This window comes from Brachyhypopomus gauderio, chromosome 9 (assembly GCF_052324685.1).
Source record: "Brachyhypopomus gauderio isolate BG-103 chromosome 9, BGAUD_0.2, whole genome shotgun sequence".
Taxonomy (NCBI): domain Eukaryota; kingdom Metazoa; phylum Chordata; class Actinopteri; order Gymnotiformes; family Hypopomidae; genus Brachyhypopomus; species Brachyhypopomus gauderio.
Window position 1 is genome coordinate 15,206,136 of NC_135219.1, and position 21,109 is coordinate 15,227,244.

Here is a 21,109-nt window from a genome sequence, read left to right on the forward strand (position 1 = left end):
CAAGAGAGATAGTAAACTATTTTATTGATATTCATGTGCATTTAATGTACAAGTTGGAAGGCCTAAAAGAAAATATTACTTTTGAATATTAACTGCAAGCTGTTTTTGACCTGTATATCATTCACAAAGCCAAAATGTAATGTGGTCTTAAATATACATTATTCACAAAGCCAAAATGACATATAAATGAACAATACTGTCATGGACTTTCCAGACTGCCCATTCTGTGTCTTCTGGTAGACCACCTAATGTAAATGGCCAAAGTTTAATCCAGTGACTTTCACAAAGGAATACTAAAACAATGAAAAATGAAACACAAGTAATTTTGTTTGCATATGTTAATGTACAAGCAATAGGTAGTGTGTAAAAGACATGCAGACTCCATCTATTAGCTGTTGATATGAACCTGAATTTCAAATGATCTGTAATCAGAATGCTATAAATGGAACATGGCGGAGCAGCTGCTAAGGGCTGATCCAGGAGCTTGGTTACGCTGATACAAAGCTCATAAATGGATCCAGATAACCACTCTGGTTTTATGTGAGTAGGTCCCTGGTTTACACAAAAAAAACCCTAGAGCTTGCGTTGTGTGAACTATAGAGGGCAGCGTTGCTCCATGGGATTTAATGTACGATCCTCCAGTCCCCAAAGTGAAGAACCACTCTAGGCTCAGGTGTTGCCTAAAATGGCTCCCCAGCCAACATGTAGTGCTTAACATATTACTCATATTCTGGGCAGTGCACTGCATGTTACGATTAGGAGACGTGTCAGTCAGACTATTAATGAAAGTTCTTCTCACATGAGTTGGAGGAGGGTCTTAAATATCAGGTATAGATAAAAGAGAAAAACAACCATGCACGATGGCTGCTTCAACACCCCCAAACACCCCGGATGTCCTTCACGCCAATAACCGAGTGATCAATGATGTGCAAGGTTGAAAGATAAAAGATAAAGTGCTTTTTATCTCATGACATTCATGGAACAAGCCAACGTTGCCAGTGCGCTGTAAATCCCTCTCACATCCACAAGCTCCTTCTTCCTGATACTGATGCACATGCTCAAATTAAGTTTCAGTGTGTTTCTTTTATTTTTGCCGTAGTTAACCTAGCATGTAGACAGCCAGCTCCGAAAACTGAAGACAAACAGCGTGCTGACTACTGAATTAGGACTGAATTACTGAGCACAACGACCTTCATCAATTTGTTCTCAGTGGTTTACTGTTTCATTGAAATGTCAATGGTGAAAACAAGCAAACAAACAGAAGACATTCCTCAGTGAGCATCAACACAATATCTTGTAATATTTTCAAGCTCATCTGGAGGGGGTTGGGCGGGGCTTAGAGGTACGTGGAGAGGGCGTGTCTGTGGGGTGTTTACACTCCGCTCTTTTGCCGGATGGCGGCGGGGGCGGGGTAGCGGCCCGAGCGCGACGTCAGGCTCAGGTATTGCCTCAGCAACTGGCTTACCCGCTTCTGGTTATTCCACTTTCGGGCCGACTTGCGGATTCCTATGAAGCCGCCGTAACGCTTCTGCAAGGGCCGTCCGGAGCTCACCAGCTTCCGGAAACTGTGCCGGCCCTTAACAAATCCCCCGAAGCGTTTGGACAGGTCGAGGGTGGAGTCAGCACCTGGCTCCGCCCCAGCCCCAGGATAAGCCCCGCCCTGCTCCTCTTCCTCCTCCTCTTTCTCTTCCTCTTCCATGCTGGAGTCAAGCTCAAAACCATAGGGGGTCCCCGACCGTTGGGAGCGCAGCGCTTCCTCAGAAGTCTGCCGGCTGGCGAGGGTCTGTGCGGCGTGGTGGAATCTCTCCAGCACTTCCGACTCCTCCACGTCTTTCTCGTCCTCGGGGGTCACTGCGGCCGGCTGCTCCATTCCCTCCTCGACGGTGCGCCTTCGCACGGCGCCCTCTGGTGGTGGGTTCAGACCCACCGCTTGGAAGCACAGGTCCCAAGTGAGCGAGTGAAGCGGACTGGCTTCACATTCTAGCAGACACACCTGCTGGGACAACAGGGACACAGGTGGGTTAGACAGGTGAGTCTGGATCACACTGAAATGACACGAGTTATTCCTGGTGCTTCAAGGGAAAAAAATGACAGAACATAAATCCTCACTATAGCTCTGGGACATTGTAAGTGGGCAATATCATTTTGCTAAGTGAGGCAGACTGCCTATTAGTTATGAAATAGAGATCTTCACTGGTGGGAAAAAAAGACCATAAAGAACGGAAGCCCCAGAGCACCTGACCAGCAGAGCCATGTTTCTATCCAGAGGACTTAATTATCCATTGCAAATGGAATGCATGCTGCAGCGGGTTTTCAGAGGCACAGCACCATGCAGGAGATTCAGACGTGATCGGCTGGTGTTGCATGTGTGTGTGTGTGTGTGTGTGTGTGTGTGTGTGTGTGTGTGTGTGTGTGTGTGTGTGTGCGTGTGCGTGCGTGCGTGCGTGTGTGAGACAGGTGTAGATGTTTGGCACCAGATAAATGGGTTTCTCCATTAACTGTGAATGAGGAGAATTAGAAAGGATTTGTGCACGTTTATGTGTGCACAGGACAGGTATGCTGACGTAAACAAGAGGGAGGGTGGATGATGGTGTAAGGGCTTTGTCATTTCATAATTCAAATACAAGGGGCCCATCTGGTCTTCATTGGAATCCATGTGGCCCCACCACCAGCCCTCACAGCCCCACCCCCATTCATCAAAGCCCCACCACCAACCCTCAAAGCCGCACCCCCATTCCTCAAAGCCCCACCCCCACCCCTCAAAACCCCACCTCCACCACCAAGTTACAGCACTGGCAACCCTCCTCCGGTCAGGTCTGTTATCACGTCACCTCAGCCACAGCTGCTGGGGGCTACACAGCCATTAGCAACTTGATTAGCGCACCTGTTCTGGCATCAATAGCCCGTTTGGACCAAATCTCATGTAAATGAGACACGCTTGACTAAGAGTCTGTCCTTTTTAGGTAGTGAAATAGTGGAATAATGATGTATTAACTTATTTTTACATAAACGTTGCCTGATCTACACACATTAAAGAATGAAATAGAGAAGTCAGAGAGACAGACAGATTCAATGACAGAAAAAGAGCTGGATGGATGGATGTATGGTGAGAACGCAACAGGTCACTCACAAGGGTGCTGAACGCTTGGTGTTGAGACAGCAGAAGGCCGCAGGTTAAACAATCCCCATGACAGTCACTGCGACTTGGGACACATAGACTCAGAAACAGGAGGCTCCACAGTGGGCTCTTCATGGCTTGTTCACGGAAGACGCTGGAATCGGACGGTGGGACAAGCAGGATTCGCTGAATGGAAGGAATGAGCAGGCAGAGAATTAAAGAGTACGCCACATGCCAAACCGAAGGCTTTGCTGGCTTCTACAGTTAATGTATGAAAAAGGGTACTTATAATATTTACACTTTATTTCACTCAAGTTAAAGACTATCTAATATAATTTTTAATGGTGAGGAATGGAGAAGCTACTTAGATTCCCATCTTTAATTTTTTTTTTACTGATTAAATTTAATTTTAGTTCAGTTTTTAATTCAGAAATTAAAACTTTAGTAAAATCTGACAGCCAAAATTGATAAAAATAAATAAAATAAATATGCCTCTTTGCTTTACACTGTTACAAAAAAAGAACCAACTATTTAGTATTTTAGCTTTACCACCATGAATTCCCTTTAATGAACTCCATTAACAGAAAATCATATAATTAAGAAACATCAACATAAACTTGCAGATAATTTCTGAATCAGCTGGCTGTACTTGAAGTTGGATGTAGTTAGTTAGTTTTCAGATGATGGAAATTGTCTAGTGATTTCCAAGCTATTTCCTCAGTTATTTTCATGAGCCACTGCTTAACACCCATTAGCATTCCTATCCTCAGCAACAGAGCAGTTTTGTCACGGACACTGTCATCACTATGCATGAGAAGTGGTATTTTCTTGCACTAGGCATCTTTAAGTATGCAAATAGGAGTCCATGTCAAACAGGATCAAATGTTGAATATTGTCAGATACATGCCAACACAGCAGCAGACCTGTGGCCTGGACCATGGACTCACCACAGATCTCCATCTCACCTCCACCATGGTGGACCACTGACATGATTCCTGAACCATGGACTCACCAGAGATCACCATCTCATCTCCACCGCAGTGGACCAATGACATGTCTTTGCCAACATGATCGTTTTTATGACCACTGTAATGCAGCAGTTAGGATCATTCTTTCTAAGCACATACTTTGTTGGCAATGTTAAAATTAAATATTCACCATCTGTTTTTCCCCCCATTTTAAAGTTCATTAACGAAACTCATCATGGGCCTTAATTGATGTCTGAATTACTGTGTGTGGCGTAATGAGGAAGAAATGAGGGGGGGAGGGAGGGTGAAGGGGAGAGAGAGAGAGAGAGAGAGAGAGAGGAAAGGGAGAGAGAGAGACAGAGACTGGGAGAGAGAGAAAGGGAGAGAGGAAAAGAGAGAGGGAGAGAGATGAAGAAAGTGTGGGGGAGAGAGAGAGAGAAGGAGAGAGTAGGAGAGAGTAAGAGAGAGAGTGGGAAAGAGGAAGAGAGAGGGACAGATAGAGGGAGTGGGAGAGTAGAAAATGCCTCCTGTCATACTCTGACTCACTCATTCCGCCAGCACGCATATGTCACGGTGAGATTAGAGCCAAAACACATACACACACACACACACACACACACACACACACACACACACACACACACACACACACACACACACACACACACAGACATGCAGAAATGCATGACTGTATACACACATGTCAAGCCTACAGTGAGATGAAAGCCAAGACAAAAATCATTACCAAAAATCATCTCTTCAACTGTGATGATGTTGGATGGAACGTTAAAGATGTTCTGTTCAGTCAACACAAACTGAAGGAATGATTACCGTCCTGTGCGTGGGCGTGGCCGTCCTGGCTACTGTGGATGGCGGGATTATCAGAAAGCACTTTCCGACCAATTAAACCCCATGCGCCATTAATGTAAGTTACTTGATAGAAACTCTTTTGTGTTGTTATCTCCCCTCGTATAATCTCTTATTAAATGTGTTTTTCAGAGATAATAAGGGAATTAAAAGCACACAGGGCTGATTACACCCTACAGGCAAAAGTCCATCACAATTCTCTCTTCCCTCGGCTACACTATTAACACTGCTCCGAAAACTTATAACAACACATTCATAACATACAACACACTTATAACAACACATTCATAACATACAACACACTTATAACAACACATTCATAACATACAACACACTTATAACAACACATTGATTACATACAACACACTTATAACAACACATTGATGACATACAACACACTTATAACAACACATTCATGGCATACCACACACTTATAACAACACATTCATGGCATACAACACACTTATAACAACACATTGAATACATACAACACACTTATAACAACACATTCATGGCATACAACACACTTATAACAACACATTGATTACATACAACACACTTATAACAACACATTGATGACATACAACACACTTATAACAACACATTGATGACATACAACACACTTATAACAACACATTCATGGCATACAACACACTTATAACAACACATTCATGGCATACAACACATTTATAACAACACATTCATGGCATACAACACACTTATAACAACACATTCATGGCATACAACACACTTATAAGAACACATTCATGGCATACATTACAACACACTTGATCCACCAGTTCACAAGCTTCAGAACAAGACCCTCGGGATGCTTTCTTTGCTCTTTTATAAGGATGTTGTCCTAAGACCCAGATGCGCAGGAAGCAGGCTTTAGGAACTGACTTCATACATATTAGCACACAGAGACATCGGTGAATAACCCTCAGTGAGTATTCCAACACGGGGGGGTTGTGGGTTCGTCTTTGACACCTCCACCAATCACGTTAAAGGTGCCTGTGTGTGTCTCTCTGCTGCGAGGCCCCTCCCTTACCGCTGAGATGCTCTGATTGTACACCGCTGCCCAATTGCCCTCGGGGCAGGGGGCTGGGAGGGGGTGGCGGGCTGTGAAATAACTAATCTGAGGCAATCCTAATCCGATTAGTGCTGCCTGCTCACCTTCTCCCACAGAGGAGCCTTCCTCTGATGGTATCAGACTCAATAAACAGCCATGCTCATTTTCACTCGGCCCCCCAACCCGAGCCGCTGTCCGTCGGCTGATTGAACTGCGCCATGGGTGGGTCAGACGGGCGAGACTGCGTGCCCTCATTGTGCCGTCTGACAGCCTGTGGGGTGTCCTTCTGGTTTGTGTGTGGTGCGTGTGCTCACACATTGGCACACCAAGCCCAAAACTGGAGTCACAAAGGGGAGACCGTATATTGAGACCTGGGGTTTTGGGTTTCGGTCATTCTCAGAACTGCAATCCTCCTCGCCCCCTGGCCCCATGCCACACCCCCTGCCCCGCCCCCCTCACCGCGAGAATTCCGCTCCCCTATTTCCCCACCCGTAAATTGAATGCCTTTCATTTCTGTTATGTTAAGTGTTATCCCACCTGTTGGGTTACATCCAGCAGATTCGTTTTGCCCTTTGCAGCACCATCACATTACAACCATCAGGCCCCTTCTTATCGCCATAACCATTTTCGGTCGGGCATTTACACAGTCGCCTTAATTGAGAGTGCATTGATTGCTCGGGGCAACAGAGTCTGTAGCGAAGCCGGAAATTTTACTATGCTACTTTTTATCATTCTATTTCCTCTCCACTTTACTTCTTTCTCCACCGTTAAAGCAACAACGATTATTGCATTAGCCTCCCAGCGCCTGCGACAATAGCAGAGGAATATGTCATAAACAGGCTAATGTGACACAGTGGGGGGGGAGGACAATTGGGGGATACACTTGAAAAAGGGCACTGGAGACTCACTCACCCCTCCCCAACCCAGCAGTTATGAAACTGTCGACCAGCTAAGATATTTCCAAGCAACTGGGTTCCGCATACCACTGTGGTGCTGTAAAAGCGGGATGAGCAGATAAGGAAGTGATGAAAGACCTGCCCTGTTTTGTTCTTTTCAGTTTGTTGGACACGTGTACGTAGTACTGCAGTATTTCCTCGTAGCCCAAGGGGGCATCTAAGGTTCGCAAGAAGCATGTCTCCACTTTAATTGGAACAGATCACAGACAGACTTATCAGGAAACACAGGGGACAGTTTCGGTGCGTCTGGAGCAGGGACAGTGTCAAACTGTCACCAGGCCCTAGTGACGAAATTACAACAGGCCAACTCTGCCTGTTGAATGCCCACCAACCCCCAACCGTCTTCATGCCAGGCAGGGAGGGCAAGGGCTGTCTCCTGCTTCCTCCGAGACACGTGCGGCCAATCACAATTTACATTTCTTCACATCCAAGATTTAATATTGACATCTCTGCACACACGAACTGCCTCAACAGATTCCAGACGTACCTGCGGCACTTAAATCCTGATAGATGTTGTCCATTATTCCTATTGGCTTTTGCAAAGAAAAATCAATATAACATGTTCAAAGTAATTACATGGAAAACATGGCAAGTCACATTTGAGCCCATGTTGTAAATGTGATAAATCCAATTAATTTCATAACAGAGCCTATTAGTTGGGTACATTGTTCTTTTGCAAACGCTGGTGGTAAATCTGGTGAAAATATGTGAATAAGCCCACTCACAAATGCGCAAAGATATTATATTAGTCTCTTTTTATGAATGATCTAGGACTGGACTGTTTGCAGTAGCAGTGCTCCTTTGACACGCATTTTCCAAGTGCATGCTTAGGGCTTCATGATTGGCCAGGAATTACAGACGGACACTTCGGTTCAGATGAAAAAGAAAAGGTGTATGTCACAGGAAAGCAGGAAGACCCTCTTCACCCTCCCCTCTCCTCACCATCCTCCTCACTCCCCCCTCTCCTCACCCTCTTCACCCCTCTCTTCACTCTCCCCTCTCCTCACCCTCTTCACCCCTCTCTTCACCCTCCCCTCTCCTCACCATCCTCCTCACTCTCCCCTCTCCTCACCCTCTTCACCCCTCTCTTCACTCTCCCCTCTCCTCACCCTCTTCACCCCTCTCTTCACCCTCCCCTCTCCTCACCATCCCCTTCCATCACCATCCTCCTCACACCTCACCCTCCTCACCACCATCACCCTCCTCACCTCACCCTCCCCTCCCCACTCTCCCCTCCCCACCCCCTCACCTCACCCCCCACTCCCCACCCTCCCCTCCTCACCCCCTCACCTCACCCCCCACTCCCCACCCCCCCCTCCTCACCCCCTCACCTCACCCCCCACTCCCCACCCTCCCCTCCTCACCCCCCCCTCCCCACCCTCCCCTCCTCACCCCCCACTCCCCACCCTCCCCTCCTCACCCCCTCACCTCACCCCCCACTCCCCACCCTCCCCTCCCCACCCCCCCCTCCTCACCCCCCCCCTCCCCACCCTCCCCTCCTCACCCCCTCACCTCACCCCCCCCTCCCCACCCTCCCCTCCTCACCCCCTCACCTCACCCCCCCCTCCCCACCCTCCCCTCCTCACCCCCTCACCTCACCCCCCACTCCCCACCCTCCCCTCCTCACCCCCTCACCTCACCCCCCACTCCCCACCCTCCCCTCCTCACCCCCTCACCTCACCCCCCACTCCCCACCCTCCCCTCCTCACCCCCTCACCTCACCCCCCACTCCCCACCCTCCCCTCCTCACCCCCTCACCTCACCCCCCACTCCCCACCCTCCCCTCCTCACCCCCTCACCTCACCCCCCACTCCCCACCCCCCACTCCCCACCCCCTCACCTCACCCCCCACTCCCCACCCTCCCCTCCTCACCCCCTCACCTCACCCCCCACTCCCCACCCTCCCCTCCTCACCCCCTCACCTCACCCCCCACTCCCCACCCTCCCCTCCTCACCCCCTCACCTCACCCCCCACTCCCCACCCCCCACTCCCCACCCCCCCCTCCTCACCCCCTCACCTCACCCCCCACTCCCCACCCTCCCCTCCCCACCCTCCCCTCCTCACCCCCCACTCCCCACCCTCCCCTCCTCACCCCCCCCTCCTCACTGGCCTGAGGCTGCCTTCTCTTTTCACTCTAGTTCTCAAACTCATTTTATAAAATATTGATTTTAAAAAATGATTACATCAATCTTTTTATCTCTCAAATTCTGCTGTTTATGTCAAAAAATATACATTCTGAAAAATGTTCAGGGAACTTTAATGAATTATTGATCATTCTATGCTGCATTTCTCTGATTTGTCACAGTTGATATCAGACGATAACATCATGCCATCAGACAGTTGGGAATTGTACCTATTCAGTGAGGACAGCATCTGTGGACTGGGAGTAAATTTGGATGTTAAAATATTGTCCTAACTTATAACACGCCACTTTACAGTAGATACTGTTAAAGCACAGAAATCTCTGTTGAAATGGTGTGGCTGAAGATGCTGCCAGCAGAAGCCGCATATACAGAGGACGAGCAGACAGACATCCTGTTAAAAATCCCATTAATAATCCCATTAATAATCCCATTAATAATAATCTCATTTTATTAGCATACGGTCAATTAAGAAAACGATTATAATGGAGTGACCTGATTATGTTTCCTTTAATCCTAAGAACAAAACAGGATTTCCAGATAAACTGTGTAACTGTCTGTGCAATTAGCCCTAGTTGGAAGGTAAAATGACCTACATCAGTGCCCAGTATCTTCAAAGGAACATCAGTCAGGAAGGTGTTTCAGATCAAAGCTAAGGGCAGCACACCCCATCTGACTGTGGGGGCTGACCGCATTTGTTTTGTATCGCACAATTGCATTAAAGCACAAATAAGTCTTCTCCATTTTCAAGTGAACTACAAATAAAAGTGAAATGAAAGATCAAGTGAACCTTTAACAACTTTTAAAGTGGCCAATGGAAATCGAAGTCCAAATGAAATACAAACAATGAAATACAACGACAAAGAACACCATATGTTAATCCTCACTGAAACAAACACTACAGTTGCTTATCTGCAAAGTGTTTGGTGTAGTTTCAGGGATGGTAGTGTTACAGGTTAATGTGTGCTAATGAAAGATGACAATCCGTCGGAAAAAGCAACAATGAATGGAAAACGGCAGGCTATTTAAAGAACTGTGCAGTCATTATAAACAATCACCAGGGAATTTATGAGGCACTACAATGGCTTTGCTTAAGAAATGTTTTCTGCTGACAAACATCATATAATATGTCAGTAAATAGCAACTGACAAAGACAAGAGAAAAGACTGAACAGGGCATGATGAATGAAGCCTGTCTTCTGCAGGAGGAGGACAAGTCATGGACGAAACAAAGTACAACTTCACTTACTGGCAAAGCCCTTTTAAATCTAGATCTATCTCTCTCTCTCTCTCACACACACACACACACACACACAAAGAGAAGACTGCACCTTGTCTTACCTGTGCTCTGGCGTGGAGGAACTACTCTCTCTCTCTCTCTCTCTCTCTCTCTTTCTTTCTCTCACAAACAGCCGTTCACAGAATAAGGCAGCAATGTCTGACCCTCAGTCTCCCCGTGTGTTCAAATGCCTGCCTGCACACTGTCTCTCCTCTCTTATAATGACACGCCCCTTACTCTGGGCCACGCCCCCTCTTTCCTCATCAGTTCTCATAGAGAGAGATACATTAAAGCATGGAATTATGCATAACCCGAACCAGCAACCCTTAGTCAACGCTGACGTATATACCGTCTACAGCCGACGTCACTGCTGTCCCTAACACCCAGAGAAAGTGAATCGTGCTGAATATAAGTCCAAATCCTGAAATTTGCGCATCTTCTAGGTGGAACGGCCCGAGACATCACGCGCTGGCACGAGGCGTGAGGTACACAGCTCCCCAGGAGCACGCTTAAACACCATGACGTTCTGCTTAAGAAGGAAGTCACCAGGATGAGAGGCAAAACACAGTGGAGTGGTGCAGTGAGCAGAACAACAAATCTCCCTGAGGCAGAGCGGAGTCTCGCTGGGGTCCACAGCACCGACTCGCCCCATCCAGCTGGTACCACAGGAGCCTCACAAAAGGGTCAAGAGTTAATTGTCATTGAGAATAACAGTATTGAAAGCTGCATACACCACACTACTCTACAGGAGACAATGCAGTCATATTAATTATCTTAATCTTAATTAATCTGTATTTCATGTTTTTTAATATATTTAAGTTTTTTGACTTAATTATAATTTAGTTCTAGTTTTCCACAGTAAAAAAAAACCCGCCAGTTTGGGAGGGCAAAAGTCCCTTCATTGAGAATGCATGGTGAAGATCCGTAGTTCTGAATGGAACACGGTACAGCTGAGATCCAAATCTAAATCCCAGGACGCACTGCTGCCTTGTTAAGTAGTTTCTCCAGGTGTACCCTTGGGATCTACAGCGACACCGCAGTGATGAAATCGATGTTGAAGGTCTCTATGAATCACACCCCGGCACAGTGCGAATGCTGCTTCATGGAGTGTTTTAGTCATGTACTATGAACCTGTTATGCAAAGTAACATATGCACAAAAGTCCCTGGAATCCAGTTATTTTGTGCTTTGTGGAAATACTGCAGTCAACTGACACGAGTGGGGCAGGAGGACCAAATGGTGAGCGTGCTCCTAGTCCAACAGTACAGCTCTAGTGGATTTACATCTGCACCAATGCTCACAAAAACATACTTGTCTATACCACCTTTAAGGAAAGCTAGAGGGTTTGACAGGAAGCACTGTAAAAGGGGGACGCTAGCTTAACCATTACAGCTCCACTTAGACAAGTTAAACAGCCTAAAGAACTCAGTGATCATCATCATCATCATCATCATCATCATCATCATCAATAGTAGTTTGGGTGATGTTGGTTTAATTGTTATAACTTGGAAAACGATTAAAGTAAAGTATTTAAAAGATTAGGACTAATAGCCAATGAAGAGCTGCAGTCATGCTAAATATGCTAACGGCATGGTTCAATCTTCAGGCTTTTGTTCAAACTAACAGGAACAATAATGAGCATGGCTCCTAACTTCTGAGTAGAAATCATGGGATGAAATGCCAAGAAATAATGATTAGATCATTATGGGATGGACTGATGGATATAATCTTTGACAACAGCAGTATCACCCAGGCTCATCCCTCTTGTGTGCATGTCCCCCCATCATGGGGCTCGTAGTGGGGCTCTATATTTGGACTCGGACATAATGCAAGCCCGAATAGAAATTTTTCTACTTGCTATGGAGGAAATTGATCAGACTGCATGCCACATCATATTACAGGACTCTGAGTATCCTGCCCGTGGCACCGAGGCCCCGATACACGACGGAATAAAGCTAACCTCCGCAGCCTCTCCGCCGCACAGGTGAAATCGAAAAGTCAATTCCCCATGCAATTAGGTGAGCGGGGGCACGCTCACCTGTGTGATGTATTGTGTGCTGTAGTCAGTGGCGAAAGCCATTCCACCGCCTTTCATCTCCCTCAGCACAAGGTTTTATTGTCTTATGAAGCAACGAGAGGCAGCAGCGTGTGCCTGAGTCATCAGGGAGTCGCGGCCCCAGTTTACGGGCAGTCAGAGCAACTCGGTCCCGAGACCTCACGGATGGTCATTAATATGGAGCCCTTAATTGATTTTACAAGCAATTTTTTTTATGCATTGACAAATTATGTACTGAAATTACTGGCATATATGAAATACATATTTTTTGTGATCTATCTATCTATCTATCTATCTATCTATCTATCTATCCATGCTTTTACTATAGCTCAAACTCCAAATTAAATATTACGGTAGGTACGGTAGTTAAATCCTCTACGAAATAAAATAAATCAAATTTGTTCTGGGAGTCTTAAATCCTGGCGAATTTGTTCCAGGAGGTTTCCTCCTTTCACAATATGGCTGAGGTAGCAGGAAATTAAATGCACTAACAGAAAAGTGAAGAGAGTGAAAACCCCCATAACTTGCAGGGCAACATAATTGCAACATTTAGGAATGTTTGCAGGAAGGCACAGGAAAAAGGCCATATTTGGTAAAGTCCCGGCCAGGTAGGGAACAATGTAATCTTTTTCTTTTTTTTATAGAACCTTCTCATTTGGATATAATGGTATCAAAAGTAACTATAAGCATGAGTTAGATATAATGGTAAGGTTAATATGCAAAACAAAGGTGGGATAATGTGTGAGTGACCTTAGCAAAGTGCAAATAAAATTCCCCCGAGCCCATCAGATAATCACTGGAGAGTGCCTCAACTGTATGCCCACGTTTATCTACAATAAACAGGAACCTACTATTCTCTTCAAGTGATACTGGAGTCTGCATTCTTTATTCTACTGGGATCTAATTAGTAATTACTGATTCACTGCTAGATTGTCTGGTAATCACTGACTGGAATAAAATTTAGTGTAGGAGTTAGGAACTACAATCCACAATCCCATGAATTAATCTATCTGAACAAATTAGAACAAAAAAAGAAAAGATAAGTGGTTTAAAAATAGTTTGATGTAAAATAGGTGAAATTCTCAAAGTCCTCACAAGACTATTCAAGTCACATAGGAGAATTCTCTGAAATGCAGAATTGAAATCTGTTACTGGAGTTGTATCAAATAAGGACTGGCACCTTCTAACAAACATCTCCACATACCCTGACCATCCTCTCTTAGTTCACACAGAAATATAAAAACACATTCTAAAAGCTTAATAAAAATGGTTTAGACTGTAGAAAATCTACTAAGAGATAATGTATTAATGCCCTCCTAAGAGAGAGGTAACATGACAGCTGCTTATAAAGAAAGCGGTTTTCTATAGGATATCTGTAAATAAGGCACTGTCTGGGCTAATATGATGTGTTGAAATTAACGGGATATGTTAAAGTTTGTATAAATTTAAAGTTCTTATCTCTTGTCACCTTAGGAAAATTCAAATAAATTTTAAAGGACAGAGCAAATAGATTACTTGGCTTCTGTAACTGCCCTACTGTCTAAATATGTGACACCTGTTGATCGTGTGTATTGTGTATGTGGTATTTAATTTTGATTGGTTGTATGTTTGTATGTTTTATGTTGCTGTCTTTGCCAGATCACTCTCAGAAAAGAGGTTTTTAATCTCAACGAGTCTTTTCCTAGTTAAATTAAGGATACTATACATACTACAAAATATCCTAATAAAGTAATATTTCAACAAAAAAATAAACACACTACCAGTCTGCTATTTGATTTTCTGACTTGCAGGCTTATGATTCTCATGTCCATCTTTGTACTCTTCCATGTTCTTCTCCTTTTATTTATTATTTTGTTTAACACATTAACACATATGCATTACATCCTTGCAGACTATCAAATCCTTCATCTAAACAAATGTGTATTTTTAAAAGAAACAATCATACTGAAATAACTTGAAAAGTAGTTGAAAGCCTAGAGGTGAATGTGTCATGCTAACAGGCAAAAGTAATAGTTCCCAAAAAAGGGTCACTGCTCATTTGTTCAAATGTGTCTGAATGAAAGACATTTGCGCATGTCTCATTCCCTGTTGTCTCCGCAAACTCTAAACAGGGTGACAGATTTGATGTTAATAGAAGAGAACGAGTTCTGAATGTTTGTGACATTTCAGAAATGCTCTTTTCCTGCTCCCCAGCTCTACCACACCAGAGAAACTCACACCTACTGTACGTTTACTCACACCTACTGCACGTTTACTCGTGCTTAGTGCACGTTTACTCAAATTTAGTGCATGTACATTTTGGGTCACGACTCCAGTGCTCCCTGCTGTTTAATGAGGGTGTGCAACGTAGGACTGAGTGTTGCGATTGCAGCATGTGATATGGGGCGGTATATCAGTATTTTTCATTACACAAGGAAGATGATGTCTGACAGGGCTTTCATCAGCTTGGCATAACACCAAAAAAGATTGTGTGTGACCTCAAAATTCCTCCAGGGTGTTTCCACAGCCAACACTTGCGACATGTTTCAACAGAAATTACTATTTTTTTCCTAGCAAAAAAAATACAAAAAAAAAAACCCCAATGTGATATTTCCTACTTTCGGTGTTCACTTGTGATTAGGAGCCAATTCCTCAGAGCACCTCTGGGATCTTGTGTATTGGAAAAGAGAAAAAGAATATATATATATATATATAAACACATCTCTACTGGGCTTTTACAATACAGAAGAATTTTCAACAATGACATCATGTTAATTGAATTACAGTACTATAATTTCTCCAACAATTTTGCAAAAAAGGTTAATTTAGAACTTGAAACTTTAATGTGTAATAGGTTAATTTAAAACTTTAATATGTAATAGGTTAATTTGGAAATTGGAATCTTGGCTTGACATTTAGGATGGGAGATAGCTGGCTGGTCTCACCTCGATGGGATTGGCTGGTCTCTCCTCATTTCATCTCTCTAGGGGTCTCTCTGAAACTGATGCTTATATAAATTTTGCAACTAAAGTCAGAAGGCCTAAAATTCCAACCACTATGTTACTAGCAAGCTGACAAAAAGAAACACTTCAGGTGCTACCTAGCTAGCATGTATATGACCACTCAGTAACATTTTACTTGATACAACAATCCACTGCCCAGGTTACACTGTAGGCATGAGGTGAAAATCCTACCACCTCTTCAGGTTCAGTTTATTGAACTCTCGTAACGTATCAAGCTGAATGGCCCGTGCCCTGTAAAACGACCTGTCTGCACCACCTGGCAACGTTCCAAACGGAAAAAACGTCTTAGGTGGGATTTAAACAATTATTCACAAGCCTCGATGTTTATTGGTTGTAGGAATACAAAGACTCACGATCTGACCAATAAGCGCACGCAACAATGCCCAACGCGGAAAATCTGAAAGGAAGGAAGTTGCTGAGTTGACGCTGCGCGCCTGCGCTACTTGTTTACATTTGACTCGAGTTTTCCTCAGCGACCGTTAGCCAGTTACCCAGCGACACCGTACGTTGACATACAATTGCCAGTTTTAATATAATACGCTCCTGTTTTTTTCATGGGTAAGTAAAAGCAAAAGTGCGTTATCTAATAAAGATTTAACCGAAGCAAACTAACGTTGTCGTATAAATGGCCTCTGAAGTAATTCCTTTCATTGAGCGAACTAACAAGTTAGCGAATCTGACAATATTGTATTGCGGTTAGTTAACTAACCTATTAGTGAATCTATTGTGTTGGGAGTTTAACTTTTGGGTTAGTTAACCTAGCTAACAAATAAACCAGTATCATAACTTAGCTAGCTTTAATATATGTTAACGTTATATAAGCTAGCATAGGTAACAGGTTAACCTAGTTTGGTTAGTTAGCTAATTGGCACAATGCTGTGGTTAGTTAGCTAGCTAACCTAGGTAAATTATCTCTAGTGTATTCATTCAGAGGTCTAAAAGAATGTTATTTAAATTGAGAGCCAATTTCTAACCAACAGTTTTCTTTTACAGGTCAATCAAATAACCTTTGTCTACCCCTAAAACTGTGACACCCAGGTGATGCATGAACAGGAGAGTGTCAGATGGATAAGTTGTACACATTGCAGCGGGAGGTGGGGCGGGGCAGCTATGGGGTTGTGTTTGAGGGCCGCATAACGGAGACCGGATGGTGGGGTCAGCGGGGAGACACGGTGGCTATCAAACGCCTCCCGTGCTGTAACCCGGAGAGCATTGAACTGTACCTGCAGGAGCTGTGGGTCATGAGATCTACTGCCAGGAACCACCCTAACGTCATCGCACTCTCCAACTGCTTCTTGCAAACGGGACCCAAAACCCTTCAACCGCTGAAATCAGACAGGCTGCCGCTGGACCTCGTGGAGAGTGTTCTTAAAGGGAGAGTAGAGGACAAAGACTCAAAGAGCCAAAGGAGAAACCCCTCAAGATCTAGACGGAGAGTGACACTCGCCAAAGACGTGCCCAGACGGGTGTTTGCTCTGTGGCTGGTCATGGAGTATTGTAATGGAGGGGACCTGAACCACTATGTACTGTCCCAGTGTCCAGATGCCCAGTGCAACCACAGTGTCATACAGCAGCTCAGCAGTGCTGTCGCTTTCCTGCATGGACTGGGAATAGTGCACAGAGACCTCAAGCCAGATAATGTTCTGGTGCACCTCACCAGAACTGGACCAGTGGTCAAGGTACAAACTGGTTTGTGGCACATCTGGGTCACTGATGGGTCAAAGTTGTGTACCACCCAAAACCTGTGTCCTGTGGTCGGAGACCTACAATTTGATGTAGGGTTAGAAGAAGGCTAACAAAAACTGTTCATGGTAAAAGAGTCTAGACTGTTAGACCTGCGAGGTAGATGTTTCCAGTGAGGCTGGTGTGTGAGAATATATGAATTTCATGAGAATATAATGAGATCCCCAGCATGCTTGTAAATGTTTGTCTGTGAGAATTAGCCATTATCTGCCTTGATATGATTTAGGCATTATGTTAAGTCATTATGTTTGTTGATTTAGGCCTGTGTAAGATTATTTCATTTATTGGAGGAGGAGGAGTTCAGTTGATGTGCACTGTGCTATTTTTGTGATCTACTCACTGCAACCATTGTTCATTCTTGACATTTTTTTCCACACATTGTGGCTGAAGTCCTTGTTGACTATCACTAAAAGCACAACTGCATCTTTCAAATGTATTATTTTCCATCATATTACATAGTGTATATGAAATGGAAAAAAGACTAAAATTTGTAGTATGAACAGTAAAGCCCTCAGGACCATCGTTTCATTCGGTAATGCCAGACGAGTTCAGGTTTGTGGGCTCATCCTTGGTGCTCATCCTCCAACCACTTTGTGCTCCAGGTGGCAGACTTTGGCCTCAGCAAGATGGTGGCTGGCCCCAGAGATGGAGAGCAGAGCAGGCAGGCCCTCTCCTCCACCTGTGGCTCGGACTTCTACATGGCGCCCGAGATATGGGCAGGCCGGAGCTACACTGCCCAAGCAGACATCTTCTCCCTGGGTGTGCTTTTCTGGGCTGTTCTGGAGAGGATCACCTTCCTGGAGGATGGCTCCAACCAGGAGCAACTCGGTGAGTGTGGTGTGGCCTTGACAATGAAATAGCCTTTTTTTAAAAATCCAGGTTTATCAGTAATCCATGATAGCTTCCATTTAGAATATGAAATTTTTTTTCCAAAAAAACCACTAAAAGAAATGTCAGACCTGGGTCTGTAGTTGTAAATGTAAGCTTTTTTTGTACTGATTCTGTGTTGATGATGGAGTATATATTCCTTCTAGACTGAAGTGCAGTTAGGTGAGTGTACGGATGTGTGCTGGCCCTTGTTGGGAAGTCATTTTGCCTTGTTTTTGCATGACTTCTAAGTCATCCCTGCTAGACCTGCAGTTGACCACATCAGGATGGTCGTTGTGGTTTGGTTTAAGCATTGTTGCATTTGAATGCCTGACCTAAGGGCCCATTGACACGGTGCGTTAGCCAGTGATGGGCTAAAGTGGTCTGAGCAGAGAGAGCTTTGGAGACCAAGCCTGGGCAGTTTGAACAGAGCTGTAATTACTCTGTCTCTGCTGCCCAGCACTATAGACTACAGAGGTCAGACGTCTCAGACGATTTATTAAAGGCAATTAAGAGCTTTCTGTGTTGTTTTATCATCTTCCATTCATCAGCCTTACTGGGTACATTTGTTTTCATGGTGCTGTACTGAATACCAACCATCAGTGCACCAGTCGTGAACTTTACTCCCAAACTGACCGCTTCTTAATCATGATGTTTCTTACCAAAGCAGATTTCTGCTGCTTGGTTTCTCTAAAAAGTAACTCCTGGCTGTCGAATGCTTACTGTTGTGTTGAGAGAAAATGGAAATCAGTGAGAGTTCTGGCTGTAGTAATCAACTGTGAGCAGCGTCTCTCATCAGCACCTTCAATCTGTTTTTTCCACATGGGCTGTACTTGTTTGACTGGGGTTGCCCTGCAGGGGCGTATGTGCAGAGAGGCCGATGGCTCTCCCCGCTGGGGGAGGCGCTGTGCCACAACCCCGCCCTGCAGCTGGTCATCCCCATGAGGGCCCGGCGAGCCCCGCCCCTGCAACCCCCTCCTGGCCCTGCCCTCTGTGCCCTACTGCTGGACATGCTAGCCTGCGACCCAGCCGCCCGGCCCACTGCCCTGCGGCTGGAGGAGAGGATCCGGCAAGCTGTAGACCCCCACTGACCTCGGAGCACTGCCTTGGTGGAAGACCCCGCCCTCTTCAACTCGGCTACACCTCTTCTCGCTCACACAGACACATAATTTTGTACATTCTATATGTATACATCTGTAAATTTTTCCCCAAGTTTTTGCACTTTCTTTCCTGAGATAAGTAAAGTGTTATTCCATGTTTTAGAGTGTACATTTTGTATTTACTTGGCTTCTGCATATACAGAAACCATATGCAGTAACTGTGTGACTGGCTTTATAAATTCTTGGTCTAAAAAAAATAATGGTATCAGGAATTTTTAACGTCACCAGGGCTAATTTATCTATATTGAATGATGTTACACTGAAATCTTAATTTCAGCTTACGTTTTTATGTATTAAAAAATGTCAAATGTAAAATACAGCACCTTGTTCCAGTTGTGTCCTTTCTCTGCCCGTCTTTCTCACTGTAGACATGCAAACTTGTATTAGTTTTAGAAGCCACGAGAGTGAACGTTGGGGACGACCTTTCTTCATTTTCCAGTGCAGCCAGAAGTGAGCTGTGCTGATCTTTTGCATGGTTGTGCTTTCAGACATCATAATTGGGTTTAGACGAGTACTGTCGCAGACACTGTGAGCACAGTGAAGAGAGAAATCGCTATGGTCACGCCACAAGTCCTTTGGTGCGGCAGTTCAATTTTACCCAGTCAAAGTGACTGCAGTCTTTGAAGTGGCTGGACTGATGGGGCGTGTCTGACGTGGGGACCGTGGAGAGACGCCAGGACGGCGTAGCCGTGTGTGTATGGCTGACTGGTGTGGGATGTGACTCCCCCCCGGCCCAAGCGCCCATGGAGTTATTGGCTAGTTTCTTTTCTGGCGGATTGTCAAATGGTTTCTCTGTTTGGAGACCACACTCGGTCTTCCCCAGGAAATTAAACTTCCAGTGTGATTGATCTACATTATGCTTGCCTGGGCCTAAAACATAATTTCTGTTGAACTGGCATTTATCAGTAGGAGGAAGAGACAGGAATCTATTGATATTGAATTTACTGAGAAAGTCAATTACACTCCTTGAATTAATTCACCCCCTGCAGGAATGTGCAATCTTGCAGTTATGAAAATCCAGACAAAATGCAACCAGTACTCCCAGTCCCTGCTGAGACTTTGGCAGGTCACTGTTTATTGCTTCTTTGGCTAAATGTGCAAATCAGTGAAGTGTGTTCACAATTTTGGTGAGCGTCTGCCTCAGTGCTACTTGCTGGGAAACGTTGGCCAAACCTTGTGTGTTGTATGAAAGCACCAAACTTTGCTACACAATGCAGCATAGCCACAGACAAACGGCAACAACTAAATGTGACTTGGACTTCAAAGTAGAAGAGGATGGCAAAATTATCTTGGTTACAATAATGTCAGTGGTCCATGTTTATTAAACATCTCAGCTGGTCTGGTATCTGTTTTTGGCTTTCAGCGACAACTGTAGCTATAAAGCTCTAACCTTTTACTTTATGGTTTTTGATAAATGTGGCCCTTTTGTGTGTAAACCTGACTTTCTCTGCCTCCCAGGCTGTGCTGGTAGAGTGGAGTAGTAGTGATACTCTACACTTCAATATGTAGATGTGTGGATGCGTGTCTCTGTCCCAAGACAACCTTTCGCTTGTGTCAAACGTAAGACTGAACAGCGTTTAATTACAAAGGTGCAAAGATTAGTAGCTGTGTAGTGGTGTCGGGGGTTAACGGATCTGGAATCTGAATCTTGAAGTTGTTGGTGCAGGTTTACTGGTTTCATGGTGATTATGGCTCAGATGTAAATCCAACAGCGTTCATAGCAGGCCACAATATACAGCTAATGGAGGACAGTAATCATGACCGAAAGATGGAGACTAATGACTCCGAGACAGCTCCGCTAAAAAGGTCAGTGAGGTTTCCGTAACCTCACGCCCTCTACCCAGGTGGTGATGCGTTTGCAAGGGCCTTGCACAGATCTCA

The 21,109-nt window shown here is 44.8% G+C and overlaps 2 protein-coding genes across 5 annotated transcripts; one reads left to right on the top strand and one right to left on the bottom strand.

Moving 5' to 3' along the window:
* Window positions 1-7: 7 nt before the first annotated feature.
* Window positions 8-15,704, bottom strand: pnocb (prepronociceptin b). 4 transcript variants are annotated; one of them, XM_077017513.1, is made up of 4 exons: window positions 15,381-15,704; window positions 15,054-15,105; window positions 3,131-3,304; window positions 8-1,996 (listed from the first exon to the last, which is right to left on the bottom strand). In XM_077017513.1, the coding sequence occupies exons 3-4, from the start codon at window positions 3,251-3,253 to the stop codon at window positions 1,373-1,375; spliced, it is 747 nt and encodes a 248-aa protein (XP_076873628.1). In that variant the 5' UTR covers window positions 3,254-3,304; window positions 15,054-15,105; window positions 15,381-15,704; the 3' UTR covers window positions 8-1,372. The 4 variants fall into 4 exon arrangements, with proteins under 4 accessions (XP_076873628.1, XP_076873629.1, XP_076873630.1 ...); XM_077017514.1 differs by lacking the exon at window positions 15,054-15,105; XM_077017515.1 differs by lacking the exons at window positions 15,054-15,105; window positions 15,381-15,704 and adding an exon at window positions 10,464-10,600 and having other exon boundaries at window positions 8-1,993.
* Window positions 15,705-15,857: 153 nt separating this feature from the next.
* Window positions 15,858-19,548, top strand: LOC143523204 (serine/threonine-protein kinase pdik1l-B). The gene is made up of 4 exons (XM_077017509.1): window positions 15,858-16,016; window positions 16,452-17,137; window positions 17,804-18,029; window positions 18,927-19,548. The coding sequence occupies exons 2-4, from the start codon at window positions 16,523-16,525 to the stop codon at window positions 19,157-19,159; spliced, it is 1,074 nt and encodes a 357-aa protein (XP_076873624.1). The 5' UTR covers window positions 15,858-16,016; window positions 16,452-16,522; the 3' UTR covers window positions 19,160-19,548.
* The last annotated feature ends 1,561 nt before the right edge of the window (window positions 19,549-21,109 follow it).

What these genes read in the sequence shown, in the direction of transcription:
- pnocb (XM_077017514.1), bottom strand. Translation starts at nt 3,253, where the DNA reads ATGAAGAGCCCACTGTGGAGCCTCCTGTTTCTGAGTCTATGTGTCCCA. An exon ending in ACCAAGCGTTCAGCACCCTT is followed by an intron (nt 1,997 to 3,130) that starts GTGAGTGACCTG and finishes CTGTTGTCCCAG; the next exon opens with CAGGTGTGTCTGCTAGAATG.
- LOC143523204 (XM_077017509.1), top strand. Translation starts at nt 16,523, where the DNA reads ATGGATAAGTTGTACACATTGCAGCGGGAGGTGGGGCGGGGCAGCTAT. An exon ending in GAACTGGACCAGTGGTCAAG is followed by an intron (nt 17,138 to 17,803) that starts GTACAAACTGGT and finishes TTTGTGCTCCAG; the next exon opens with GTGGCAGACTTTGGCCTCAG. An exon ending in CTCCAACCAGGAGCAACTCG is followed by an intron (nt 18,030 to 18,926) that starts GTGAGTGTGGTG and finishes GTTGCCCTGCAG; the next exon opens with GGGCGTATGTGCAGAGAGGC.